This window comes from Eschrichtius robustus, chromosome 4 (genome assembly GCF_028021215.1).
Source record: "Eschrichtius robustus isolate mEscRob2 chromosome 4, mEscRob2.pri, whole genome shotgun sequence".
In the NCBI taxonomy this organism is placed as follows: domain Eukaryota; kingdom Metazoa; phylum Chordata; class Mammalia; order Artiodactyla; family Eschrichtiidae; genus Eschrichtius; species Eschrichtius robustus.
In genome coordinates, this window is record NC_090827.1 from 60,840,321 (window position 1) to 60,865,389 (window position 25,069).

At 44.7% G+C, this 25,069-nt stretch overlaps 1 protein-coding gene across 1 annotated transcript in view; it reads right to left on the bottom strand.

Moving 5' to 3' along the window:
• Nucleotides 1-244: 244 nt before the first annotated feature.
• PARM1 (prostate androgen-regulated mucin-like protein 1) overlaps nt 245-25,069 on the bottom strand; it is a 104,579-nt gene continuing 79,754 nt past the window's right edge. The window contains exons 3-4 of the mRNA XM_068542818.1: nt 16,459-16,537; nt 245-4,180 (exon numbers count right to left, since the gene is read on the bottom strand). Coding sequence (XP_068398919.1) covers nt 4,096-4,180; nt 16,459-16,537 — 164 coding nt within the window. The 3' untranslated portion in view covers nt 245-4,095. The remainder of the gene's footprint in view (nt 4,181-16,458; nt 16,538-25,069) is intronic.

Here is a 25,069-nt window from a genome sequence, read left to right on the forward strand (position 1 = left end):
TATAAGGCATGGTATATGGTTAAGAGTAAAATCATTGCTTGGAAAGTTTCTTCATTTCTGACATCCTTCAATTCTGTTTCAAGATCAGAGAGAACTTCCCACTCTGCAGAAAGTATTATTTATTGACGTGGGATAAATTTTCTCTAAGAACAAGCCAGGACTACTTAATCTGAGCAGTACTGAGCATAGGAACCGAATGGCTTGAATAACAAAACATATCAAAATGTGAATCAACACTGTCAGATGCAAGCTTTTAAGAACTTTAATTGATATAATTATCATTAGTATGCAATATGTCTTACAACAAATGTAGATACAATGAGATCAAATATCAAAGAAGTTGCAAGTTTTTCCATCTTGAAATGATGTCGGCTAACTCACCCCAAAAAAGCAATCTGGCATTGGTCTCTTGGTTAGCACTATTACCAATATCAACCAGCACTTTAAAATCAAAGTTGAAATGGTACATTCATTTGCCAAAAAGAGATAAAAGGCAAAGAAGGTGAATCAACGTGCAAATTAGCATCTGGCCCAGCTGCAAAATTCATTTCCCAGATGCGAGGGATTGAACCATGCACCCTTGCAAGCAAGATAAAGGGCAAACAGATGACAGTAAACCAAAATCAACTCCACAAAGAACTCAGAAGACTTTGGGATGGTAAAGGCCAGGTCTACTGCTGTCAGCGCTCAGGTATCCATATGTGTTACCCTAACTCAATAGTCTGTGAGACCTACGTCCTGGGCCATCCTTTCATTCAGGGGTGGAAACCATCCTTCATGGTCCCAGGAGTCAGGCAGCGGCATTGGGGGTTAGCTTCAGTTGTAACAGCTGTCTGTATGTAGTTACTATACAGCTGTCGTTTCATAGCTTTAAGTAAAAACAACACATCAGTCAAACAAGAAACTGAGATCATTTATACATTTATGTAATACTTAAAATGTCTATAAATATTTTTCTCCAGAAATCGAAAACACTGTAGACATGATTTCATTAATCCTCACAACACATTTGTGAGGTAGCATGGGGTGAGGTCCATAGGACAGCATCACGCCCGACTAAGAAATGAAGACACAGACGTCCAGGGAGGGCAGGAGACTTCATTGGGGCCACGGTAAAAGAAAACACACTTGAACCCCACTCTGTCATCATTTGCAATCTGTGACCTAGAAGAGGCTGCTGGCCTCTCTCCTGCTCTCACATTCTCTCTAATGCATTATGACTAGTCCGGTCCCTGGATAGTATATGGTTGTTTTAGATCCACCGGAGCCATTGCCCTTAAGTAGGCCTGAACAGACTTGCTCCCTGAGGTAAAGGACGTCAGTTATTGGCATATATTTCAGGGGTGCGTGTGTGTGTGTGAGTTTGAGTGTGTTAAGCAATATTTGTTGAATGCAGTTGTTAACATTTTTGGCCAACTCAAAAACAGAAAAATGCGCTTGGCAAAATAAGGTTCAACCCATCGGTATTTTACACTAACATAACAAGGAGTGTTAGAGTGTTTATGGGAAGCTGTCACCTTGCTGAATGCATCTGCTGTAGGTCCAGATCCCTCTCTTTACCCTAAGGATCTGGAAGTTAATAAGAGCAACCAACTCATCAAGTGTTCTTGCCCAACAGCAGCCTTGGTAGGGAAAGATGCTAGCCGAGTCAGGATTCCCTGGGAAGAGGCTGGTCCCTCTCACCCAGTATTTATGACTGAAGCAACATCCAGAAGACCACCTCTCCAAAGGTGCTTCATGGACATTTTGTCAACACATTTGTGGCCGAGGGAGGAAAAAAAAATATGTGGAATGTCCTGTCGTTATTGAATTGTCCTTTGCTGAACCGAAAGCCTATTAAAGGGGGTGAGGGTGGGAAAGAGGGATCATTATTCAGGGCAAGCATGGTCAGAAGGGGTACCCTTGGTCATTCCTGGCCATTTTTCTGAGAGTGTCCACTTTTTTTTTTTTTTTTTTTTAATAATCAGAGATATGAGAATTCCTAGAAGCCTACTTCTTATTCCCCACTCCTGTTGTAAAATACCTCTGGGGGTTGCTCATTCTCCTTTGGCACCTCAGGAGTTTAGGAATAATTTCTTTCAGAGCGGGGGATTGGCAGGTCATGGAAAGTGTCACCGGTCCTAATGTCTCTGCCGCCAGAGAAGTTTAGCCCAGCACGGCAGCGGCCGTTTTCATGTCAGTACTTTTGCTGGGCCACAGTGAGTGACAGGAGGAGTTGAGGGTCAAGTTTCTGGAAACTAAACAGAGTCATGGCAGCAGGTCCAAGTTTAGAAATAAAATATGATGCAGTTTCAAGTTCTTTATGATAGCATAGGACACTATGACACATTCTGAAACAGAACCCAATGTATATTTTCTACTCTATGAAATCAGGGCATAAAATGCCGGCTGCTAATACACAGGTGTTTCAGGAGGGCAGGGCTAGAGCCATGAAATAAAGCTATCTAGAAAACACACAGAAATAAAAAGGCAACCATGCATAGCAAAAACAACCCATCCGCCAACAAACTAAATACTTTTAAGATAAAAATTGAACGAATCATTTCATTTAGGTAAAAGTAAAAACTATCACTAACCTGGGGCGTCTTGTTTTGTCGCAAGGAGTATCACAATAAATTAGGGTTTCTCACACTCGGCACTATTGACCTTTGGGGCCAGATAACTCTTAGTTGGGGTAGGCTACTCTGTACATCGTGGGATGTTTAGTGCCTCCATGGCCTCTACCCAGTGGTAGCACCCCCAGAATGTGACACTCAGAAAATTATCACCAGGCATTTTCAAACGTTCCCTGGATGGGGGAGGGGAAGCAAAATGACCAGCTGCTGAGAAGCGCCGCTGGAAATGCATTCCCACAAAGGTGATCAGCTCGTTCTCAGAATTCGTGATGCAGGATTTTAAAACTATGTACCCAGGGGTGTCCATTGATCAAACAGCAGAATTAGTAAGGTAAATGTTTGGGGAAAATAAACAGATTCATCACCGTGTCTGTACGGAAAAGCCTCGCTGAGCAACTGCAGACAAACTAGTGCCTTTAAAAAATTAACAGCAACAAGAACAACAACAAGAAAAAGCGGTTTACGGCCTTTATCCAACAGACAGTAAGGCAGTGAACCAGTTGCTTTGCGGGTAGAAAGCAAGGAGTCTACAGGCCCCTCCAGGCAGTGGATGTCTCTGACAGTTACAGAGGGCTGATCTTACCTTCCCTAATGAGGTACGCGGTGTATGTTACACGCCCCTTCCCTCCCACCCTCCTCCACGCCCCCATTGCACACTCACTTCGCACGCCTCTCCCTTTCTTTTTTACAGCTAAACTCATCTCACAGCCTTCTCCTGCGGAACCGCTGAAAGCTTGTGGGCTGGGGTCCCAGCTGCGGTTGACTAGAACGGGCATCCTCAGCAGAGACAGGTGTCCTGGAGGGGAGGCCAGGCAGCAGGCAGGCTGAGATCTGACAGCAGCCTGCTACGCTGCCCCTCAGCCAGCTGGCCTCCCCCAGGGCACCTTCTAGGTTCCTCTTTCCTTAATTAGGCAGCTAAGAAACTGGCATCCAGCTAGCAGAGCCAAGCAGGTGTCCTGTCAGACACAACCAGATAAATTGAGATTAGAAAGGAATCTGAGAAACCCCTGCTTCCTTACCTGCAGGGCGAACTCCTCCCGGCACTCATTGCCTTTCCCCTCATTGAGACTTAATGTAATCTCCTAAAGAAAAGTTTAAGAAATACCACACACTGAAAGTTCCCCTAAAAGTAACCCTTGACGACACAACTTGATCCCTCTTCCTGTTTCTTCTCGCGGCGGGACCTGCGCTGGGTACAGACACCTCCACCGTGGTGTCCGGCCTGGACGGCTTAGGGTTGGCCCATGTCAGACTCCACTCACTTTTAAATAATCTTCTTTCTTTTTTTTTTTTTTTTTTTTGGTACCAGAAAGGGGAAGTTGTAGCAGCCAGAGGAGAGGGAGGAAAACAAAACAACCAAACCAACAAAACAGGGCTTAGGATTGTCGCTCAATGCGCATCAGGTACTTGTTATTAATTCTACTGGATAAGCACTGATAAATAAAGACAGTTATTCCTCATCCCAGGCCACCTTCCTTTGTTAGGAGTCGTCGTACAGAGGATTGTTGTAGTTTCCCCAGGACCCGTAGTCGTGGTCATCCAAGAGCCTTCCGTAGGAGGAATGCCTGGTGGGAAGAAGAGGGGTGTGGTTATTTGGAGAAGTTGCCCATCTGCGGACAGCCCCGTGCCCTGGGGCCTGAACCGGGGAGAGAAGACACAATTCTTCACTAGGACAGCCCCTCCGCAGCAGACGCACCAAGCCGGGAGGCCCCAGTCCGCAAACACCTTGTAAGTTATGACTGATCCACTGGGAGCCCAACTGTCGCCTTCTGTTGAGATCAGCTGGGACCTTGTCTCTCTCCTTGACCTCCGGTGCTGGAGGAGGAAGAGGCCCCTTTTCCACGGCTATTTAATAAGAAGTAATGGGAAAGGGAAGGTTGCATTCCTGGCATTTTGGCTTAGGTCCTGGACTTCATTTTCCCTGAAACGATAACGACACAACCAGAACCGCTGTTGCTCTGACCACCCCTCCTGACCTTTATATAATGTTTTATAATCTACAAAGTTCCGTGTTCACTTGATCCTCAGAACAAAACCATGGGCCAGGTATTGTTCATCCTTATTTCTCCGACGAGGAAAATGGGGCTCAGAGATGTTAACTGACATGCCCAAAGTCACCCAGCTGAGCTATGAGTCGAATCCTCACCTCCGGGATCTGAACCCAGCTCTCTGAGCTCAGCTCCCTGGAGCCTGTTTAGCACCTTAGCTCAAGGGCAATATGGGTTGATCCGGCTTTGCTGGGTCATTCTGGCAACCTGTTCCACAATTAATATTATTTCGAAAAGAAACTGAAATCAGATGCTTATCACTCTTCCGTTTGAAGCCTTTAAGTGGCCCGTCATCCCACACAGAGTCGAAGCCAAAGTCACTACGATGGTTTGCAAAGCCCTGCAGGGTCTGGCTCCTGTTAACTTTTCTGAGCAAATCAGCTACTATGCCAGTGCCTTTTGCTCGGTTCCAACCGCACTGGCCTCTTTGCTCTTTCCTCTCATGCCTGACACGCTCTTGCCTCAGGGTCTTTGCACTTACTGTTCCCTCAGCTTGGAGCAATTGTCCTCCGGATCTCCACATAGCTCATTCCCACGTTTCCTTACATCTGCCCAAATGTCACCTTCTCAGGGAGGCCTTCCTTAGGAGCTCTATTTAAACTTGCAACTCCCTGCCCCAAGCACTCCCTGCTTAGTTTTTCTCATAGTACTCATTGCCTTCTAACATGCGATACAATTTACGTATTTCTTTTGTGACTGCCTCTCTCCTCGAATTAGACTATACATATGGATTATTTGCCTGTTTTGTTTGTTCTTGCCTCTATCTCCAGCACCTGGAGGAGTAAGTCCTCGATAAATGTTTGTGGCAGAAACAGTGATAGGAAAAAATACATCCTGACTATCCAATCTGTTCACAAGGTGGGAGCTTCCTGGAAAGGATTATGGCATTTTAAGAATAAAACCAATGACAGGATTTGGAGAACACCACAAAATGAGCATCTGGTGCCTCTGAGGTTCAGGTTAGCTTGTGAATGTTGACACCTCGCCACTGGAAATCAGGTAGGCTATCTATAGTACAGACGAACATACCCGCTCCCCCTAACTTTTTTCTCAGCTAGATATGAAAATTAAAATGAAAATACACCCCAAGAGGCACAGAAAGCATTTGCTATATAGGTCTATCTGTTGCTAAAATAAGCGCTGTCACTCTTCTAAGCTTATTTACATCTGTCAGGTAGTTGAAAAGAGATGCTTGATGTGCTGGCTTCAGACTCTTAGCTTTCAAAATTCTGATTTCTGTCCCGAAGGCTGGCTCAGTTGACCCAGTCTATACACCTGGAAACTTCCACAATATAGTTTGTTTTCCCTGAAGACCCACACTCATTTCTGTGGGTGTGAGAAGGAAAGAGGTCACAAATAACACACCACTGATCTACTGATCGGCAGGAATAGGGGAGGGCAGTGCTGGTAAATGAGGTCTCATCCATCCATCGCCTACACTTCCCCCACACCTAAAACCTCCAATTCCAATCAAATTCTTTAATAGGATAGGAGGGTTGAGAAATGGAAGTTATAGACTAAACAAGTAGAAACCTAGGGATTACAAGACTGCAGCTGGGCCTAAGTTTCAGCATGACTTACTGTGACAAGTCTGGCCAAAAGGGACCCAATAAGCACCTTCTTTTATTGATAGGATACTCTGTCTCACCTTTGTATGCTTTCTCACAGCATTTTTATATCTATCATATAATTTGATTCTCATAAAATGTCAGTTGAGCCTACAGATATATGTCCTTGAATATATTTTTAACTCCCTGTTTCTTCATCTATAAAATGGAGAAACTTAAAAAAAATTGCGTTGGGATTGGTGGGTGGATTAAATGAGGTAATGCATATAAAAGACCTGGCACGTAGTAAATGCACAATAAGTGTTGCCCAATATTGCTTTTTAATTTTTATTATAATGAAACTTACACAAGCGCATGGCAGATCTGCAAATAAAAAAGGATACTGAGTGAAAAGTGCGCCTCCCTCACTTTCTCCAGGAACTCCTGAAACTATGCCCCAGGCATAGTTATAAAACCAGCTTCTTACATTATAACCTAAAAAAAATTACTATCATGCTAGAGTGGGGTTAGAGGATTAAAAATCTTCTGGGCATCAGGTCTTACTGCTTGTGGTTATTGTAGGCAAGACTATTTGATCAGAGCTATACCTGAATCTTCTGTATTATAAGAGATGTCTATTACACACATACCAGTAAAATAAAGGAAGAAGATGGAGCTTTCATTTTTCTTTGTCTTCTCATTTGAATGAACTGTGAGTTGAGCAAAATACTGATAAATGAGGGAAGCAAAGCAAGAAATAGAGATAAACCATGTTTGGGAGTGTACTGAACCCGTAGGGCATGTTATAATGTAATAATGAGCCTAAACAAGAAGAATTGGGTGTGCTGGGATTCAAGCCAGGTTTGGATAAATCCTGTAATACTGTGGAAAGAGGAAGACAAACACATCTTGTGTGTGAGTGTGTGTGTGTGAGATAAGAAGAGAATCCTTAATGATCACTTTAAACTATCTCTCTTGGTCAGAACCTCTTAAATCATGGCATGTTTTATATGGAAATGGGGGAACTTTTCAGATTGGCATTTGTCAGGTCTAAAGTGGTGAAAAAACTCTCACTCTCGGGGCTTCCCTGGTGGCACAGTGGTTAAGAATCTGCCTGCCAATGCAAGGGACACAGGTACGAGCTCTGGTCCGGGAAGATCCCACATGCCGCGGAGCAACTAAGCCCGTGTGCCACAACTACTGAGCCTGAGCTCTAGAGCCCGCAAGCCACAACTACTGAGCCCACGTGCCACAACTACTGAAGCCTACGCACCTAGAGCCCGTGCTCCGCAACAAAGAGTAGCCCCCGCTCACCGCAACTAGAGAAAAGCCCGCACACAGCAACGAAGATCCAACGCAGCCAAAAATAAATAAATAAATAAATAAATAAAACAAAAAAACCCTCCCACTCTCAAGATTAAGAAGGTGGGGCTCGGCCCAAGGGATCTGGAAGACTGTCACTGTGACGTACTGGGAGAGGTGGTACTAAAACTAAGGCCTGTTGGCTCTGGACTGCAAGGCTGCTGCATCTAATTTCAATCTGAAGAGCACTCTGTATGAATGACATCCTCGTCATGTCAAGGCAGTTTCATTTACTCCATTTCTTCGTAAAGACCGGCACCCAGCCAGCCAGCATAGCTAAGTTTTCCATTTGCTGTGTGTTGGCTTCCTTAGACAGTAAACCTTCCGGGGGCAGACTACGTCTTACTTTGCTTCTAAATTTCTGACTGTCTGATATGTTGCTCTTAATGCAATGGTATTTTTTTAATAAATACTTGATGATAACTGCTTACATCCAGTGGCAGATAAACAGTACACGGAGTAAATACACAGAGTTTGCTTTGTCAATACCAGCAGGGATTAGTATGGCTTGTGGCAATTCATTGTGCAATATAACCATGGCAAAGTGAAAATACCTTATTAAAGAACAGAAAGGGCCAAAGCCACCATTTTAACCTTAAAGACAGGAAGAGGAAAGAGAACTACAACTACATTTCTCCCGTGTGATGACACGGCTTTGAAGCACTCAGTATAGGCTCAGTCCTTGTAAATCAATGACACTGTGCTTCTTGTCACTATTGTTCTACTGCGTCGGATGATTTAGTTAGCTAAAAGCAGAACCTGAGGGGACAAAATAGGGAATGACTTCTGTGAAGCCCTTGCCTCATTGCTTCCTTCTCCAGTGGTTTTGCTCTAACAAAGCAACACTCCCCACTCCCCGCAGTCACAATTGGTGATGCTTTGTTGGTGACAACTGGTAAACGTGGTGGTGACATTTGTGGTTTGAGGCCTTCTCCACAACTGTGAAAAGGTACCTATTTTAAGATAGCTATAGCATCGATACTTAATGGAACTCAATGCTCTTTGAAAATGAATGAGGTGTTTAACTTTTTTCTATGTTGAGACAAACATATTTCAGAAAACACCTTCTCCTTTATAAGGGTCAACCCCAGTTCTCCAGCAGGTCTCCAACTTTGTTTATTACTACTCTTTCCAAAGTCCTCTCATCTCTAGTAAAGTGAGTCTTGCCATTCAATCACTGGTGCTTATGATGTGCTAAGAAGGAGAGTTATAAAGATGAATAAGGTATGGCTTAGTGCTGGGAAAACACAACTGAACTTGCAGCTCCTTGGTCATTAGCCATTAGGCCTTAGACTCTTAATCATCTATTAGCAAAGCTAGTTTGGTGCAGCTGTCACTGTCTCCTTTGTTTTCGTTGGTGGCTTTCTTTTTTTGATTGTCATTTCCCTGCCTGCCTTCTTTCATTTATTCATTGAAAAGTTATCACCAATCAGTCCTTATTTTGGGATTTGGGGAATACTTCAGTGAAGTAAGAGACAGAAATCCCTGTCCTAAGGGGGCTTACATTCTAACGGGGGAAGACACAATAAATACGACATGAAAAATAATATGGCAGATGGTAATAAGTACAATAGAGGAAAATAAAGCAAGGAAGGGGAATGAGGGGTTCCATATGGGAAGTGGGGATTGTAATTTTGAATATGGTGATCAGGAAAGTCTCACGAAGATGTCATTTGAGCAGACACATAAAGGAGATGTGGATGAGCCATGGGGATGCCTGAGGCAGACCCTACAGACAGAGAGAACAGCATGTGCAAAGGCTCTGGGGCAGAAGCAAACAACACATCTGTGTGGTAGCTACTGAACTATAATTTAAAAAAACTTCCTATATTGGGATGGTTTTAGATTTATAGAAAAATTGCAAAGATAGTACAAAGAATTCCCATGAGCCCTTCACCCAACTTTCCTTGACGTTAACATCTGACATAACCATGGTACATTAGTCAAAAGTAAGAAATTAACATTGTGAACTACCAATTTGAAGCTAAGAAATCTGTGACCATTAGTGGTGAATTTATTTGCCCACAGTTAATCACTGCAAGTTAGCAGCAACAGTTAGAGTATCATAATTCAGTATCTTTAAATAATCACCTTTACTTTGAAGGGGCAGGTAAAATTTATTTTATATTTTAAAATCATCTGCCAGTATCATACTGGCAGACACTCATCACAGAAAAGGCCTGCACATCGGAACACCTGCCTATTTGTCAACAAGTTCAGAGTCACGAGATAACTAGGGGAAGTCTATGGTTTAACAGATTCCCATCGCTTCCCCTTCTCTAAACCTGGTTTCTCCTGATCTGGAATAAACCAACACTGCTGCCGCACCCCTAACTTTCTTATCCAGAATCATTCACTCAGCCAGCAAGTATCTATAAAGCAACTCTTTTATGTCAGGTATTGCCAGGGGCTCTCTGTCCTTCTAGCGGAGGAGACTGGCGGTGGACGCAATGATTCCAGTACAGGGAAGTGAACGGTACGAAGGAGGCATGGGCAGCATGAAACTCACCGTGGAGAGGGTGAGGGTGGGAGCTTCCCAGAGAAGATCTCTTTTGAGCTAGACAACTTGGAATTAGCCAGATAAAAAAGAGGTGGGGCTTCCCTGGTGGCGCAGTGGTTGAGAATCTGCCTGCCAATGCAGGGGACACGGGTTCGAGCCCTGGTCTGGGAAGATCCCACATGCCACGGAGCAACTAGGCCCGTGAGCCACAATTGCTGAGCCTGCGCATCTGGAGCCTGTGCTCCGCAACAAGAGAGGCCGCGATAGTGAGAGGCCCGTGCACCGCGATGAAGAGTGGCCCCCGCTTGCCACAACTAGAGAAAGCCCTCGCACAGAAACGAAGACTCAACACTGCCAAAAATAAATAAATAAATAAATAAATAAATAAAATTAAAAAAAAAAAAAGAAGTGAACCAAACACCTCTGGCCAGGGATCAGCATGTTCAAGAAAACCAAAGGCACGAAACAGCAGAGCATCATACCTGGAAAACTTTAGAGCCAAGTGTGTTTGGAGTGTTGGGAGGAAAGGGTAGAGTAGGGTTACTCAAAGTCTGGTCCTTGGACCAACAGCACTGGCATTACCCGTGAGCTGGTGAGCGCTGCCAGTGCATGGGCCCCACCCTGACACACTGAGCCAGAACCTACGGGGCTGAGACCCAGGAAACTGTGTTTTTAACAAGCTCGTCCACTGGTTCTTTTTTTTTTTTTTTTTAATAAATTTATTTTATTTATTTTTGGCTGCTTTGGTTCTTTGTTGCTGTGCATGGCTTTCTCTAGTTGTGGTGAGCGGGGGCTACTCTTTGGTGTGGTGCGTGGGCTTCTCATTGTGCGGTGGCTTCTATTGTTGTGGAGCACGGGCTCTAGGCACACGGGCTCAGTAGTTGTGGCTCGTGGGCTCTAGAGCGCAGGCTCAGTAGTTGTGGCGCACAGGCTTAGTTGCTCCGTGGCATGTAGGACCTTCCTGGACCAGGGCTCGAACCCGTGTCCCCTGCATTGGCAGGTGGATTCTTAGCCACTGCGCCACCAGGGAAGCCCTCGCGCATTGGTTCTTATGCACATTAAAGTCTTGAGAACCACTGAGGTAGAGAATCAAGTCAACTAGACCTACAGAACGCCAGAAGCTGACCCGAAAAGGTCAACCTGTAGCTAACAAACTCTAGAAGATCTTAGACTTCATGGCTGGCTCTTTATGGGCCTAGTTTTTCAACCTAACAACAACCAGGAAGAATCCAGTTGCAGAAAATGTCATCACTAGAAAGACTTAAAGCAAAACAGGTGACTTCTACAAAGATGTCTTAAGAGCCAGGCCCCGTTGTGTCTACACATCAAGATCACATTTATTTTTGTGAAGGGAACAGCCGTGTTGTCTGTCTGGGTTACCAGCACACCTAATTATAGCAGTATCCACGTTGCTGGCGATAGCAGATACGGTCTCCTGCCCAGGAGATTATCTCGTGGCTGAACGCTTTTGAGCCAACTTAAACAAAACAGAACTGACTTACCTCATTCTTCAATCATCACTAATTAAAGACAACCTTCTGCTAGAGGCAGGCAGGGCTTTTGCTTTCTTTTAAAGTTGCCCTGGAATAAAGATTTCTCACAGATAGCTCCTATTAATGAATGTATAACGTGGATGCCACTTTACAGGCGTTCAGAAAAAGCACAATTGAAATTGCCAAGATGGAACATGGAAGTCTGCGCGTCAACACGTAATTAGAAAACTGAGCTTCCGCGCCATCTTCCTCCTCCTCCACCTCTCCTCTCTCTTTTGAATCCCTGATGCCTACGGAACGGGGCTGCTGGTGGCTACAATTTACTGAGCACCTAAGTAGGAAGCGCATGGTGACAATTACAACGAAGACAGCAGCTGGCCCTTCCACGGCCCTCACTTCAACCCCGGAACTGCGTGTTTATCTGTATCATAGTTTAATCCTCATAACAAGCCTGAGTTAGGTATTAGTATTCTAGTCCTATTTTACAAACAAGGAAACTGAGTGCAGAGTGATTACTGAACTTGCCCTAGAGTCCATATTCTTAACCACCATGTTATACGGTCTTTCCAGGTCATCTACATTCATTACTCTACTTCATCTTCAAGACAACCTTGAAAGATAGGTGTTATCAGCTCTATTTTTGCAGGTGAAGAAATGAAGGATCAGGGAGATTATAATTTGCCCAAGGCCACCTAAATAGTAAGTAGAAGGGTCAGTATCGAACCTGATTGCAAACTCCACGTTCCTCCCTCCACCCCACATTGTTGCCGGCTACAATACGGGGGTGGATAGTAGAAAAGAGCCTTGGAAGGTTCTGGGCAGTTCATTTTTATAAACTGCATTCAAAAGTGGCTTAGGTTACAGAGAGATGAGGTCCTCCAGGCAGGAGATACTGTGACAAAACTAGGGGTCACGGATCCCTGAAGAGTAGGAGTGTGAAAACGGGTGGCTGATCGGTTTACAGACGCCTTCAGAGCAAGCTAGAATTTGGGAAAGTGGTGAAACTCCTGAGCCACTGTTTAGCAGAGCTCGCAAGGAGTGCCCTTTTTCTGGTGGTGAGGCTGCCCTTTCAAGCGGATCTTCTTTTGCCTTTGCCGGGACATCGGCTGGGCCTGGGGTGATAGTCCGTGGTTGCAGGCCAGAAGCTAATGGTTCCCTCATGGGCTGTGATTTCAGTCACTTGCTGCTCCAGCCAAGTGAGCTAAAAAAACCACAGATAACATACCTCTGTCATGTTATTGTTCTCAGAAATGTGGGACAATAGGAATGGAGGAAATTTCCAGCCAAGGCAAAACTCAACCTTAGGTACATACACACACACACACACACACACACCCATGCACACACATTTGTCAATTGAGCCAAGTGTATTTTTGATGAATGATTAGTGGGGCTTTCCAAGAATTTGGCAAAATAACACCTGAAGGGGTTTTAGCACAGCCTTAAGATTCATGAGGGCTATTAACCTCCTTATGTTATCATTTTTCCAAAATAATTAACAGAGCAGCAGAAAGAGGTTTTACTTAGGGGGTTTCTGAACAGGGGTCTGATCACTTTATCCATCCTTAAGTTTGTAGTGCCAAAGATTAACAATCTTATATTTATACCATGGGGGCCTTTCTACATTAAGAGGGAGGAACTACATTACAGGAGAGAGAAACAACGACTAGTTCAATTTAATCATTCACTGAATTTATCTAGTGTCGAGAATGCTTGGAGAAAAAATACACTTTAAATTTTTTTTTTTTTAATTAATTTATTTTTATTTTTGGCTGCCTTGGGTCTTTGTTGCTGCGCGCGGGCTTTTCTCTAGTTGCGGCGAGCGGGGGCTACTCTTCGTTGCGGTTCGCGGGCTTCTCATTGGGTGGCTTCTCTTGTTGCAGAGCGCGGGCTCTAGGTGCGCGGGCTTCAGTAGTTGTGGCACTCGGGCTCAGTAGTTGTGGCTCACAGGCTCTAGAGCGCAGGCTCAGTAGTTGTGGCGCACGGGCTTAGTTGCTCCGCGGCATGTGGGATCTTCCCGGACCAGGGCTCGAACCCGTGTCCCCTGCACTGGCAGGCGGATTCTTAACCACTGTGCCACCAGGGAAGTCCCTACACTTTAAATTTTTTAAGTCAAATGTTATACAATTTTAATCAGCACTCATTAGAACCAACTTTAAGGGCATGCTAACAAAATTTTCCAAACCCAGTAAGTTCTGAGATGGCAGAACTGTGTCTCATGACTGATGTGACCCCATTGCTTAGAAGAGTTCCTGGCACCTGGCTAACGCTCAGTAACTATCTATTGAGCAGCTGTCCTACTGGCGTTCCTCCCAGCTGGCCACTTTGACGATGATGATGATGATGGCAGTGCTACGTACTTGGGAAGCAGCATCCGTTAATCCTTCCAACGATGCTACCAAGTAGTTACAATTACGGTCCTCATCTTACAGAGGAGGGAAGTGAGGGATAGTGAAGCTCTGTTACATGCCCAGGTGATGGTAGAACCTGCTAGAAAGTGGTAGGGCTAGGATTGGAACTGAGATCTCCCTGCTCCTGGAGTCTGAATTCTCAGTCACTGCTCTAGTCTGCCTGTCTGTCATCAGTGGTGGGCTTCTGGTGGTGAAATTGAATTCTTGCCTGGAGTCAAGAAGACGAGTCCTGAGGTTACTGTAACATCATTTCTGGCAAGTCTGTGGCGAGAGGGAAGTGTTTCTATTTTGTTCCATACTCTATGGAGTCATTTTTGGTGACATAGCCCTTCGGAACTCACCACTGGTGATTCCACAATGTCTCTCAATTTTCTCTGTAAGTTCCTTTCTTTGAGCCCCACCCAGAATCTCCCAAACACAAAGAGAAACTCTGTTACAAAGTGGGAAATGAGGTACCCAGACTAGTTCATAAAAGCCAATTTAACTAATAATTAAAATACAGTGTATCTACCGTGATAAACTAGTAATTAAGCCAGATGGGAAAGGGTAGCATTCAGTAAGCTATAATTCATAAAACTGTTTGATGCTCAAGGAAATATAGACTTAATGAAGAGAAAGATTGCTTTTTTAATTTGAAGACCTCTGGATCCTTTCTTAAAGGCTTTTAGACACAGGTAATGCTGGCACTTTAATTCCGATTTCTCTTTGAAACCTGGCTTTCCTGTTCTTTGTACCTTAGATAGGGGTGATATCACAAGGCACTCTCATACTTGACACCAGTCATTAGATTGATTTTGTTCATTTGCAGAACAAAAGATGGAGGGAGATAAAAGGGAAGGGGGAGGGGAGGGTTCCCCAGTGGGCACGGGTCTGGGCTGGGGTGACCGGAGGAGATGAGAGAGGGCAGCAGAGGGGATGTGTGTGTAGAGATGAGAAACTAAATACGTGCGCTCCACGTGGGGAACCAGGACACGCCTCTTGAGGGAGAAGCACAGCTGTGATGAGAAAAAGTCAAGAGTGTGCATGTGTGCACAACCGTGCCTGTGTGGTTGTGTGTTCTTACGTTCAGTTGTGCATTTATTCAATTTATCGAGCATCTTCTTTATGCCAGCCCTGAGCTCACAGATAACGCTGGGTCCTCAGGCAGCTTACATTTTTGTGGGGAAAAGAGACAATAGACAAGCAAACAAACATATTAAAAAAACAAATAAAATCACATACAGTGAAAACAGCCAGGATGAAACTAATTGAGGCACTAGGAGAATAAATAACAAAGGCACCAAACTGGAAGGGAAGTCTCCTGGAGAATGTGACTTGAAAGCCACGTATGAGGAAGAACTCGAAGAAAAACATTTCAGGGAGAGGGACCAACAAGAACCAAGGGCCTGGAGAGACAAAGTACCTGGTGTGTTCTAAGAACTGGATGGAAAGCCAGTGTGACTGCAGCTCAGTGGTTAACAGGGAGAGAAATGTGTGATGAGCAAGAAGACGTGGCAGGGTGGGTCCATGAAGGAGCTCACGCCAAGCTGAAGGGTCAGTTTAATTCTAAGGGCAGGGGGAAAGCCACTGGGGGCGTTTGAGGGAGGGAGTGACAGGGCGAAGGGGCTTCCGCAAAGATGGGCCTGGCTGTTGGGAGGAGAACGCATTGGGGGGTCAGGGACCAGGTGTGCTCATCACGGTGGCATGCGTCCCTCTGTCCCTGTTATAGGCACTGGGCAGACTGGGGAACCAGACAGCCACTTGCCTTTTGGCATTTTACAGCTGGAAGGACACTCAGCGTGAGTAACGTGGTTTTTGAGAGTTTTGATTGTACAGACGGTAGACGACAAAAGTGGAGGGCTCACAGAGTACTGCAACTTCCTCTTTGGCTAAAGAAAGTAAAAACTCAACTACCATCGGTGATCACATTCTTTTCATAAGAGAAAGGATATTTTAAAACCCAAACTATAAGGATATAGTCTCGGGGGAAAAAAAACCCCAATTTTGTAGAAAACACTACACTTTCCTTGTATTTTCAACATTTTGCTTTAGAAGCGGTGAGAACCTCCTTCCAGGCTGGGTACACACTCCCACATCAGTGTTCAGAACATCAGTGTTTTGGGACCACTGAGCCTGCCTATCTCGCCCATTTCCCAGGTGAGACAAGTTGAGGCTCAGGAGGCATGTGGCTTTCTCAGGGTGGTGATGTGAGTGAAGGGCGGAGGGCCAAGGCCCCAGTCCCCTCACTCCAGGTTCATTCTGCTTCCATTACATCGTCACGCTGTATAGTCCGGATGATTTCTTCTGCTTTGCCAACTTACAGATACTGCCGCATCTATTCCTGTCCAGGGTGCAGTACGCTGGCCATTTTCACTTCCCTGCCAAGATTTCTGAGAGCTGAGATACTTATCAAGAAACAAGAACTCAGCCAAACAGCTCACAGCCCAGAGCCTGATAAAAAGGAATTCCATTCTTTATAAAGAAGAGGAAGGTGCTGTCTTACCTGATCTTTAGATAGGCTGCAACTCCAAACACCAGCAACACCACAGCAATGACTGTCACTGTAATGGCGGCAATGCTCCCTGGGAAGGAGAAAAGGCACAGAAAGAAGATGAAGGAAGGGGGTGTTCATTCCAGATCATTCTGCAACGCAAAACCCAGGAGCTTCATTCTGTTATCAAAATGCTTCTCAGGCTAGGCTAAGTTCGGTAAATGGCCAATATTTATTAAGACCTTTTGGCTGGCCTTGAGTTCAGCAAACAGTTCACAGTAATATTTGATCATTTTTTTAAGAATGCCACCAATCTGTTGCTGCTGCTGCTGCCGTCTGCAGGGGTAGTGGATTTAAAATCTCCTGAAGTACTATTTTCTTCTTTCATATGCTTTAGCTTGTCTTTCTAGCATTTGCAAAATATTGGAAGACCTAGGATGCTTAGTCAAGGGTCATGACAAAATAATGCTGTTGATTTTGTAATAAAGCAGAACCACAGCGCTATGTCAGTAGTGTCCACTTCAAAAGGGTCATCTTGGTAGGAGATGCACTAATTTTAATGATGCCATCAAATCAAAGCATTTTAAAAAAAACACCTCTTTGGGTCATGTGTCCAGTTTTCAGCCCTGAAAGGTGACTCTGATTTTGTAGAGGATAAAGTCAAGTTTAGTGTATAAAATGAGGTCAAGTCTGGTAGGTAACGCTATGTTTTGTTTGTAGAAATAACCAGGTACAATCATAAAGTAACAGGAATGTTTTATTGTGTAGTTTAAAATCTGTTTCCAAAGGCAACTATTAATGGGCAGTTAAAAAAAAAACAAAACAAAAAACCCTTTGAGCACATAGCCTTGTAAGAATAACCATACTGCTTCCAGAGATTACTACTTTGGGGCACAATGCTGTTTTTGTGTGAGTTGGTGGCTAATAATGTATATATTTCAGTTTTATTTCACCTCAGAAATACCAAGAATCAATTGGGCTTTTGTCTCCTCATAGTTAAAGTGACTTTTTGGCATTAAAGTTGGTACTAGGGACCCTATTTACTCGTTCAGGCCACCGAGAAATTATTTTCTACTTCAACAAATGAATGGGACTCTTAAACGCATTGGAAAGAGCATCAGATCTGGAGTCTGAATATGTGGATTCAAGTGTGGTTCTATCATTAGCTGTCTGACTATGGGCTAATCACTTAACCCTGTGGACCCATACACCGCTCACCTGCTGTGACAGAGAAAGAAGAGCTATTCTACCGGCCCACATAATTTTAAGAAAATTAAATGAGGTGCCCTGTGCACCAAGCTAAAGTCCTATCCAGATATACCTTCCTGGACCAGTGCCCATCTTTCATGAACTACATCGCAAAGGTGATAGATCTGTCCCACATTTTTGGAGATTTACTATTTGTGGATGATTTTGCCACTTCTTCTATTTTTTTCCCCCTCTCTTATGAATGGCTTTTGTATTTTGTTCTTCTCATTAGCCCTTCCACCAAAGGAATTAGAGCAGAGCTAAGAAGCGAATGAGTCTACTCATTAACTCTTTAGTAACTCCCGCAAAGGTTTGGGGGAAAGAAGGCTACAGGAGACATTCATGCCCCCGCTGGTTATAATTTCTAAAAGGCCAAGGAGGTATTGCTAACATTGAGACTAAGACCAGAGCTTGATGTGTCTACACAGACCGACCATAATGTACCATTTTAGAGCTTCCACACTTCTGGACACTCACACATCCATCTCTTTGCTCCTAGAATCCTTTAGGGCCAGATTGGTATAATTATCAGTACAGTTCTCTTTCCCTTTTTACTATTGTCAAGGTAGAATTATGGCACCGAACACTCAGATATGCAGACTGGATCAAGTAGAGAAAGTTTGGGGTCAGTCCCCTTATGGATAACCTCTACTCTGCACTTAGCTTCTCAGCCTCCAAACTGCGCTGAAATTAGAACAATTCAAAGTTCACTGAAGCCTCTTAACAGCTCTTTTAAGAACTTGTGAAATAAGGATTATTACTGCAAGGTAAGGTGATGGGCGTATTTCAAGATTCAAAAAGATACACTGATTGCAATTAGGAGCTTTGAAAACTGACCTTTAATTTCCTCCTTTCAAAAAAATGGGAGGAGAGAAAGAATGTAGTTGATTTCTCTATAAGACCCTTATTTCTTGCCCCAGGATACATTTAATTTAGGAAATCACAGGTTTGTCCTTCAAAGTTTCTTCCCTAACTCTAGGCAGTTGGATCTCCTCCAACTCTGCGATTTACTGGATATATTTAAATACCACCTCTACCGAAGATAAAACAGGCAGTTCCCCAACTCAAGTGCTTTTTTCTTTTGAAACAGCAAGTAGTAGAGTGACCGGCTTCCTCTCCATGGGACTGGTGGCTGCCTGGCCCTCGGTGTAGACCAGTCTTCAAACAGGGCTCTTCAAGGCCACCCTTCTTGTTCGCAAGGGACAGCCGTGCAACAAGAGCTGGAATTAGCGGGTGATTTCCCCCCATGGGCCCTTGAGGGCAGCTGAGCGAAGGGGCGTTTCTGAGGGTTCATATTGCCCAAAAGGAGGCCAAAACGTGTGACGTAAAATAGATGGTACTTAAACATTCGGGCCACCTCATTAACTATTCTGCCACCCACCAGCTCTTCTCAGAGGGTGTCACCATGGGGGCAAGGGTCTTCTGGAACTAGAAGGCCTTCATCAGGCCCCCAGCATGGGAGGGCTTGTGTCCTAAGCTCGCTTTCACCTCCACGGCAGCTGCCGCCCTCGGAAGCCGCCGGGAAGTTCATGCTGGGAAGTTCCACGCCTCAGGGCATCGCGGTTCCAGCATCTGAGGGAGTTGCTGAGCTGACAGTAGCCAGGGTAGCACGACTTTATGCGGGAACCGAAAAGGCCTGATTTCCTCCTTGTGAAAACAAATGCCATTTCCCCCTGAGTTCTGTTTAAAGTAAACTGGAATTCCCTTTCTCCTCGTACTCCTTCTTCTTTGGAGGCAGGGCGGGGAGAGGAAAGATGAGGAAGGTGTGGCTAGGGCCGGGAAGCTCTGCCCTATGAGGAAGGTGTGTACGCTGGGTGGGCAGTGCCCTGGGGATGGGGGATGGGGAGCTGGCTGGCATTTCTGTCTTCCTCATCTTCCCTGTTGGCACGTGTGAGTTTCAGACTGGGTGTGATTCATGCTGTAAAGCCCTGGAACCAGAAGAAATCAAGAGAGAACCGGAGGAAATTTATGTATTTTTTTCTAAGCCGAGATGCCAGAATATTCCACTGTGCCAACACGTTCTGCCTGACCAGAGGGCTGTTGAAGAGCCGTGAGCCAAAGCCTCCTTGAAGTCTGGGTCTCTCTGATGGGGTTTCTCAGGGGGCCATTTCCCCACTTTCATAACAACTCAGAACAAAAAAACAGAACAGGCTAAAGAATGATCTGTTCTACGCTTGTGGGTGGTTACTTCGGTCTGGTGCTGGGCCAAGAACTTTACAGCTCCCGTCTCATTGAATTCTCTTTATGAGATGAAGAGAATGATTCCCATTTGATGGATGAGCAAGTTAAGGCTCAGAGAGATTTAAGAACTTGATTCAGGTTTTATAAGCTGGTAAATGATTAAGCTATTATTTGAACCCAGGACTATTTCCTAGGTTTTGCATGTTTAATCATTAATATACTGGTGACATCCCTGGCCCTTTTTTTAGCTTGGCCAGCTCCTACACTTTCTTTATGACAACTAAATATCAACCTTTCTGGGAAGCTTTCCTGACACCCCCAAGCAAGTTGTTGTGTTGTTGTGTGTTCTCAGCTCTTTGTGTCTGCTTCTCTTAAGCACTCTGTGTTGTATTTATGAGCCTCCCCAGACAGATTCTAATCATATTCATCTTGCATCTTACCCCCCTTCTCCCTGAACTTTCCACACTGGGCACAGTCTCTAGCCCATAGTGGGTATTTAAATTATTTTTTTAAATGTTGAATGATTAAATGTAATATTCGCAAAAAAAAATAAAAAAGATAACTGGCAGTTTTTGAGACCAGTCACTGTGCTAAGAAGGTCCCCAAGCAGCAGTCTCTCCACCTGTCCATCGTGGAACCCCTGCTCCAGGTCTTACCGCAACGTCTACTCCCATGACTCTACAGCTCTGGTCCAACCGCCCCAGCGTGTGCTTGCGAGTCCCCATGGACGACTGAGCTGGAGGAGAGTTATTTAAGGACTCTCTGTCTGAATAAAGTCAGAAAATATCCTTGAAGTAACCAGAACAAAATCCCAGAAGCCCACGCTTCTGGTTGGACCTGGTCAGACTACCCGAGGGAGAGGGTTTCCCTGGAGGGCATCACTTGCCCTGCTTTGTTCTGTGCCCCTGCAGTCCTGGAATAAACTATGACATCCTTTACAGGCTCTCTCCCCCGCCCCCAACACCTGCCTCTCTTTACTACGCTCAGGCTAGTCCTTCACAGACACAGGACGTCCTCCACACTCAGAAGGGACTCTGCTCCTGTCCAGACTACCTCCCCGTCACTTGTCCTAAAGGTGCCCTCCTGTCTTCCAGGGCTTAGCAATGTTCCCAAACTTCAAATATTCCCCTGGGAACTCTTCTCATTGAGGGATTTTCCTCCCATTTTAAACATGAAAGAAACGTTTCATCTGACCTCTTTGGCAGGATACTTGCCAATCATATCCAAAAAATGAGAATATTAGGATGTGATAGGATGAAACCGAACGACCTCCGAAAGAAAGAGCTTTCCTAGGCTCTTTAAAAATGTTGTTATCGCTCTGAGAGAGCCGGGGACAGGGGAGGTGACGGTGGGGCGTTCTCAGGATGACAAAAGAAGGTGAGTGTCTTGCTGCTATCTGTGGATGACTTCTGAACTACGTCTCCTTGGGAATTCATCAGTCAGGCTTGTTTAGAATGCACGTGTAAATGCTTTGACCAAGTTCCTGGGTATGCGTGTGTGCGTCTGATCTATTTTGAGAAGTCTTTAACAAACCTCTGGACTGTTTTTCTTGCTCTTTTCTTTCTTCTTTCCCGTCTAGAGAATAGGTAAGAAACGGACAATAGGAGCAGGTGGCCACTTCAGAGAGCGTGGTGGCTCCTTCAGTCAAGGTCACCAAGAGGAAAGGAACATTCTGTCTCAGAGGAATTCTTCCTCTTTAAAAGCATGTGTCTGCGCATGTGCCAGAGGACGGAAGTGGGTGACTGGTGAGGAAAGGGGCTAGAGGGTTGACATCTGTATGTGCCCCAAATCCTTCTTTATTACACTAAGGAAAGGCTCTTCCCTCTTTACAGCAATAGTCTCACATCACAACTCCTTCCTCCAAACCACAATGTAATAAACAACAACAAGAATAAAAATGATAGCAACCGACACTTTACTTGCTCTGTGCCAGGGACTGTTCTATGAACTTCACCTATTTCAATTCAAGTAATCCTCACGAGAGCTCTGTTAGGTAGGTCCTCTTGTTATCTCCATTTTACAGATGAGGAAACTGAGGCACAGAGAAACTAAGGGCCCAGAGCCCATGGTTGGTAATTAGAGGGACCGGGGCACAAGGGCTGGCTCCAGAGTCCATGCTATTACCTGCTGGGCTCTCCGGCCGCCTGGACCCTAGTGTTAGATCCGCGCCCACTTGCAGATAAAACCCGCCACTTTGGCACATCCCGTCTGCCTTCAGCTGACTGTCCAGGAATCAGGGCCCAACTTGGGGCCGTGTGGGGTTCTGGGTCCTCATATGGGTGCTGGTGAAGGTGGGTCAAAGCTCAATGATTCTGGTTAACTGGGAAGAGGACTAGTTAGGCGCAGACAACAGTCAGTACAGCCACCTAAGAAGGGCCACGTCATTGGTTTCTAGCGTGTGTTGTGGTCCAAAACACTGCTGGGAGTGTCGCCTAAAGCTTATCTCGCAGCATATGCAATACCACGGGATACATGGGGGCTGCGATTTGCTTTGGGGCATGTGTCTGTTGGCGTGTGCACGCATGCGTGTGCATGTAGGCTGTGATATGGGGGAGAAAAAGTGAAAATGAAAGTCTCCGTGTTTGAATACTGTCACCTAAGTGGATCTTAATTTTACCATTATTGAAGATCGCTTTGACTTCTGGCCTTGAGTGCTGCTTTGATTTTACTCCTGTTTTTCCTCCCACTCTATCCCACACCAGAGGAAACTAAGCTTATCTCCCTCTGACCTCAAATCAATCTCACAAGCCTCTCCTGACTGAGCTCCCCGGGCTCCTCTTGAGCTAGGATGGTGCAGGTGGAGAGAAGCAACAGGCAGGGCTCTAAGGTTTCGCTACCCAGTGGTGGAGACAAGAGTCAGGCCTGGGGACCGCACAGGGGAGTGTAGCATTGAATGGACAGACAGGTGGGTACTTAAGGTGGGAGGTGGGTGGTACCAAACTCTGTATTTCTGCCTCTAACTTGCGGGAGGATGTGTGTCTATAAAAGCCAGAGTAGGGAAGAGGTGGGAATGAAGCTGTTCTCTAAAGGATGGGCTGAACTTGGACAGAGAGCAACAAAATTTTTAGGCAAGAACCAGCTAGATGGAGGTACATATATACAACGGAATATTACTCAGCCATAAAAAAGAATGAAATTGGGCCATTTGTAGAGACCTGGATGGACCTAGAGACTGTCATACAGAGTGAAGTAAGTCAGAAAGAGAAAAACAAATACCATATCCTAACAGATGTATATGGAATCTAAAAAAAAAAAAAAAATGGTTATGAAGAACCTAGGGACAGGGCAGGAATAATAAAGACACAGATGTAGAGAATGGACTTGAGGACACAGGTTAGGGGGAAGGGTAAGCTGGGACGAAGTTAGAGAGTGGCATGGACATATATACACTACCAAATGTAAAATAGATAGCTAGTGGGAAGCAGCCGCATAGCACAGGGAGATCAGCTCGGTGCTTTGTGACCACCTAGAGGGGTGGGATAGGGAGGGTGGGAGGGAGAAGCAAGAGGGAGGGGATATGGGGATATATGTATATGTATAGCTGATTCACTTTGTTATACTGGAAAAACTAACACACCATTGTAAAGCAATTATACTCCAATAAAGGTGTTAAAAGAAATTAAAAAATAAAGGACATTAAAAAGAAAAAAAAATAACTGATTTTTCTGAAAGTGTAGCTATTTGTTAAATTGAACTTTATAAGTAGTTATGATGCAAAATTAAAACTCCTTTATAAGGCATACAGCTTGCATGCAAATATGATACAGAACTGTTTTTAATTAGCACAATCTAAGTTTGTCTCTGTGTTAGTCCTTCTCTCTGCTGCCCCATCCCCTCAAATCTTTAAATCATTAAAGTACTGCTTAATCATTTCTTTACACAGTGGCAGAGGTAAACTTTATTAAAATTAGTCAAATATGACCACAATTGGAATCTTTTACTTCATGTTTATACTATTTCTTAAAAGCTAGTTAGTTTGCAGAATTGGTCAGTGGGCAGACTTGGGATTCAAACTTTGGGCAGGATCCCTAATATCTATACTTTTCCACTTCCTGTAATCAGAAGCCCTGGTTTGGGGACTGGCTTTACTTTTATCTAAAAGCATTCTACCTACTTGGGTAGCATATAGGTAAAAATGTATACTAGAAACACAAATCTCTGTTGAGATAATAAAAGATTTGCATTCACCCAAGCAAGTGTGTGTTTCTTTTTTTCTTCATTTCTCTCTCCTGCAGGCACATCAGCTGTACTTTAAGGATGCAGGGAGCACAGGTTTGTAATCAATGCCAAACGGAGCACACGAGTCGGCACAGTTCCTGGTTACCATGGTTTTAAAATTTCCTTACTTCACTTACAATTACAATCTTTCCCAACACAAATGAAGCCTCTTTCCCACCTGGAATTTTTTATAACTACCTGTTTAGGTCGCCCAACCCCAGCTCTCCTTTGACACCTGTAATGTAAACTAGGCTGGGTTTCTAAGAATAGCAAACAGTGTTCCTCATCCCCTTTCCCTACAGCATCCTGACAAGCCGATGGCCACACATCAGCTTCCCATCAACATCACGTCAGGGAGCATTCCTCTCATTCAGTGCTCTCCAGACCAAAAGGAGCCCACAGGGAGTAAGGATTCTTCCCGAAACAGGGGTGACCCCTACATCTGTATGCTATTAACAGACTCTCCTTAAAGACTGAATTCAGTCTTGGCTTAACAACAGTTCTCAGGGGACATCTCTAGTATTGTGCCAAGAACAGTAATAAAAGCATTAAGAAAAACAATCGTGGTCATAAAAGTCTCAGCAGCCATCCTTTACTGCAGTTCCCTGTGCCAGGCACTGAGCTAGGCAGAGCGGGGTAGGTATCTCCACGTAGGAGTTTAGCAAAAGCAGTTAACAAAAATCTATTCAACTGGTTAGTATGCAGAAATGGGATTCAACCTTTGAGGCTGGATTCCCCAAACTTATGCTCCTCTACTTTCTGTGACCAGAAGACCTGGCGTGAAGACTGGCTTTATACACGCACTAGCTGAATAGTCTTGGGCAAGTCGCTTTACTCCTTCCCGCCTCTATGGCCTCATTTGTGTCCCTATCTCTACCTGTAAAGTGAGAATTCGTTCAATCAGTCACACAACTGATGTTTATTGTTTACTATGTGCCCAACTTTGATGAATCACTTGGTTCCTCTCAGAGTGCTT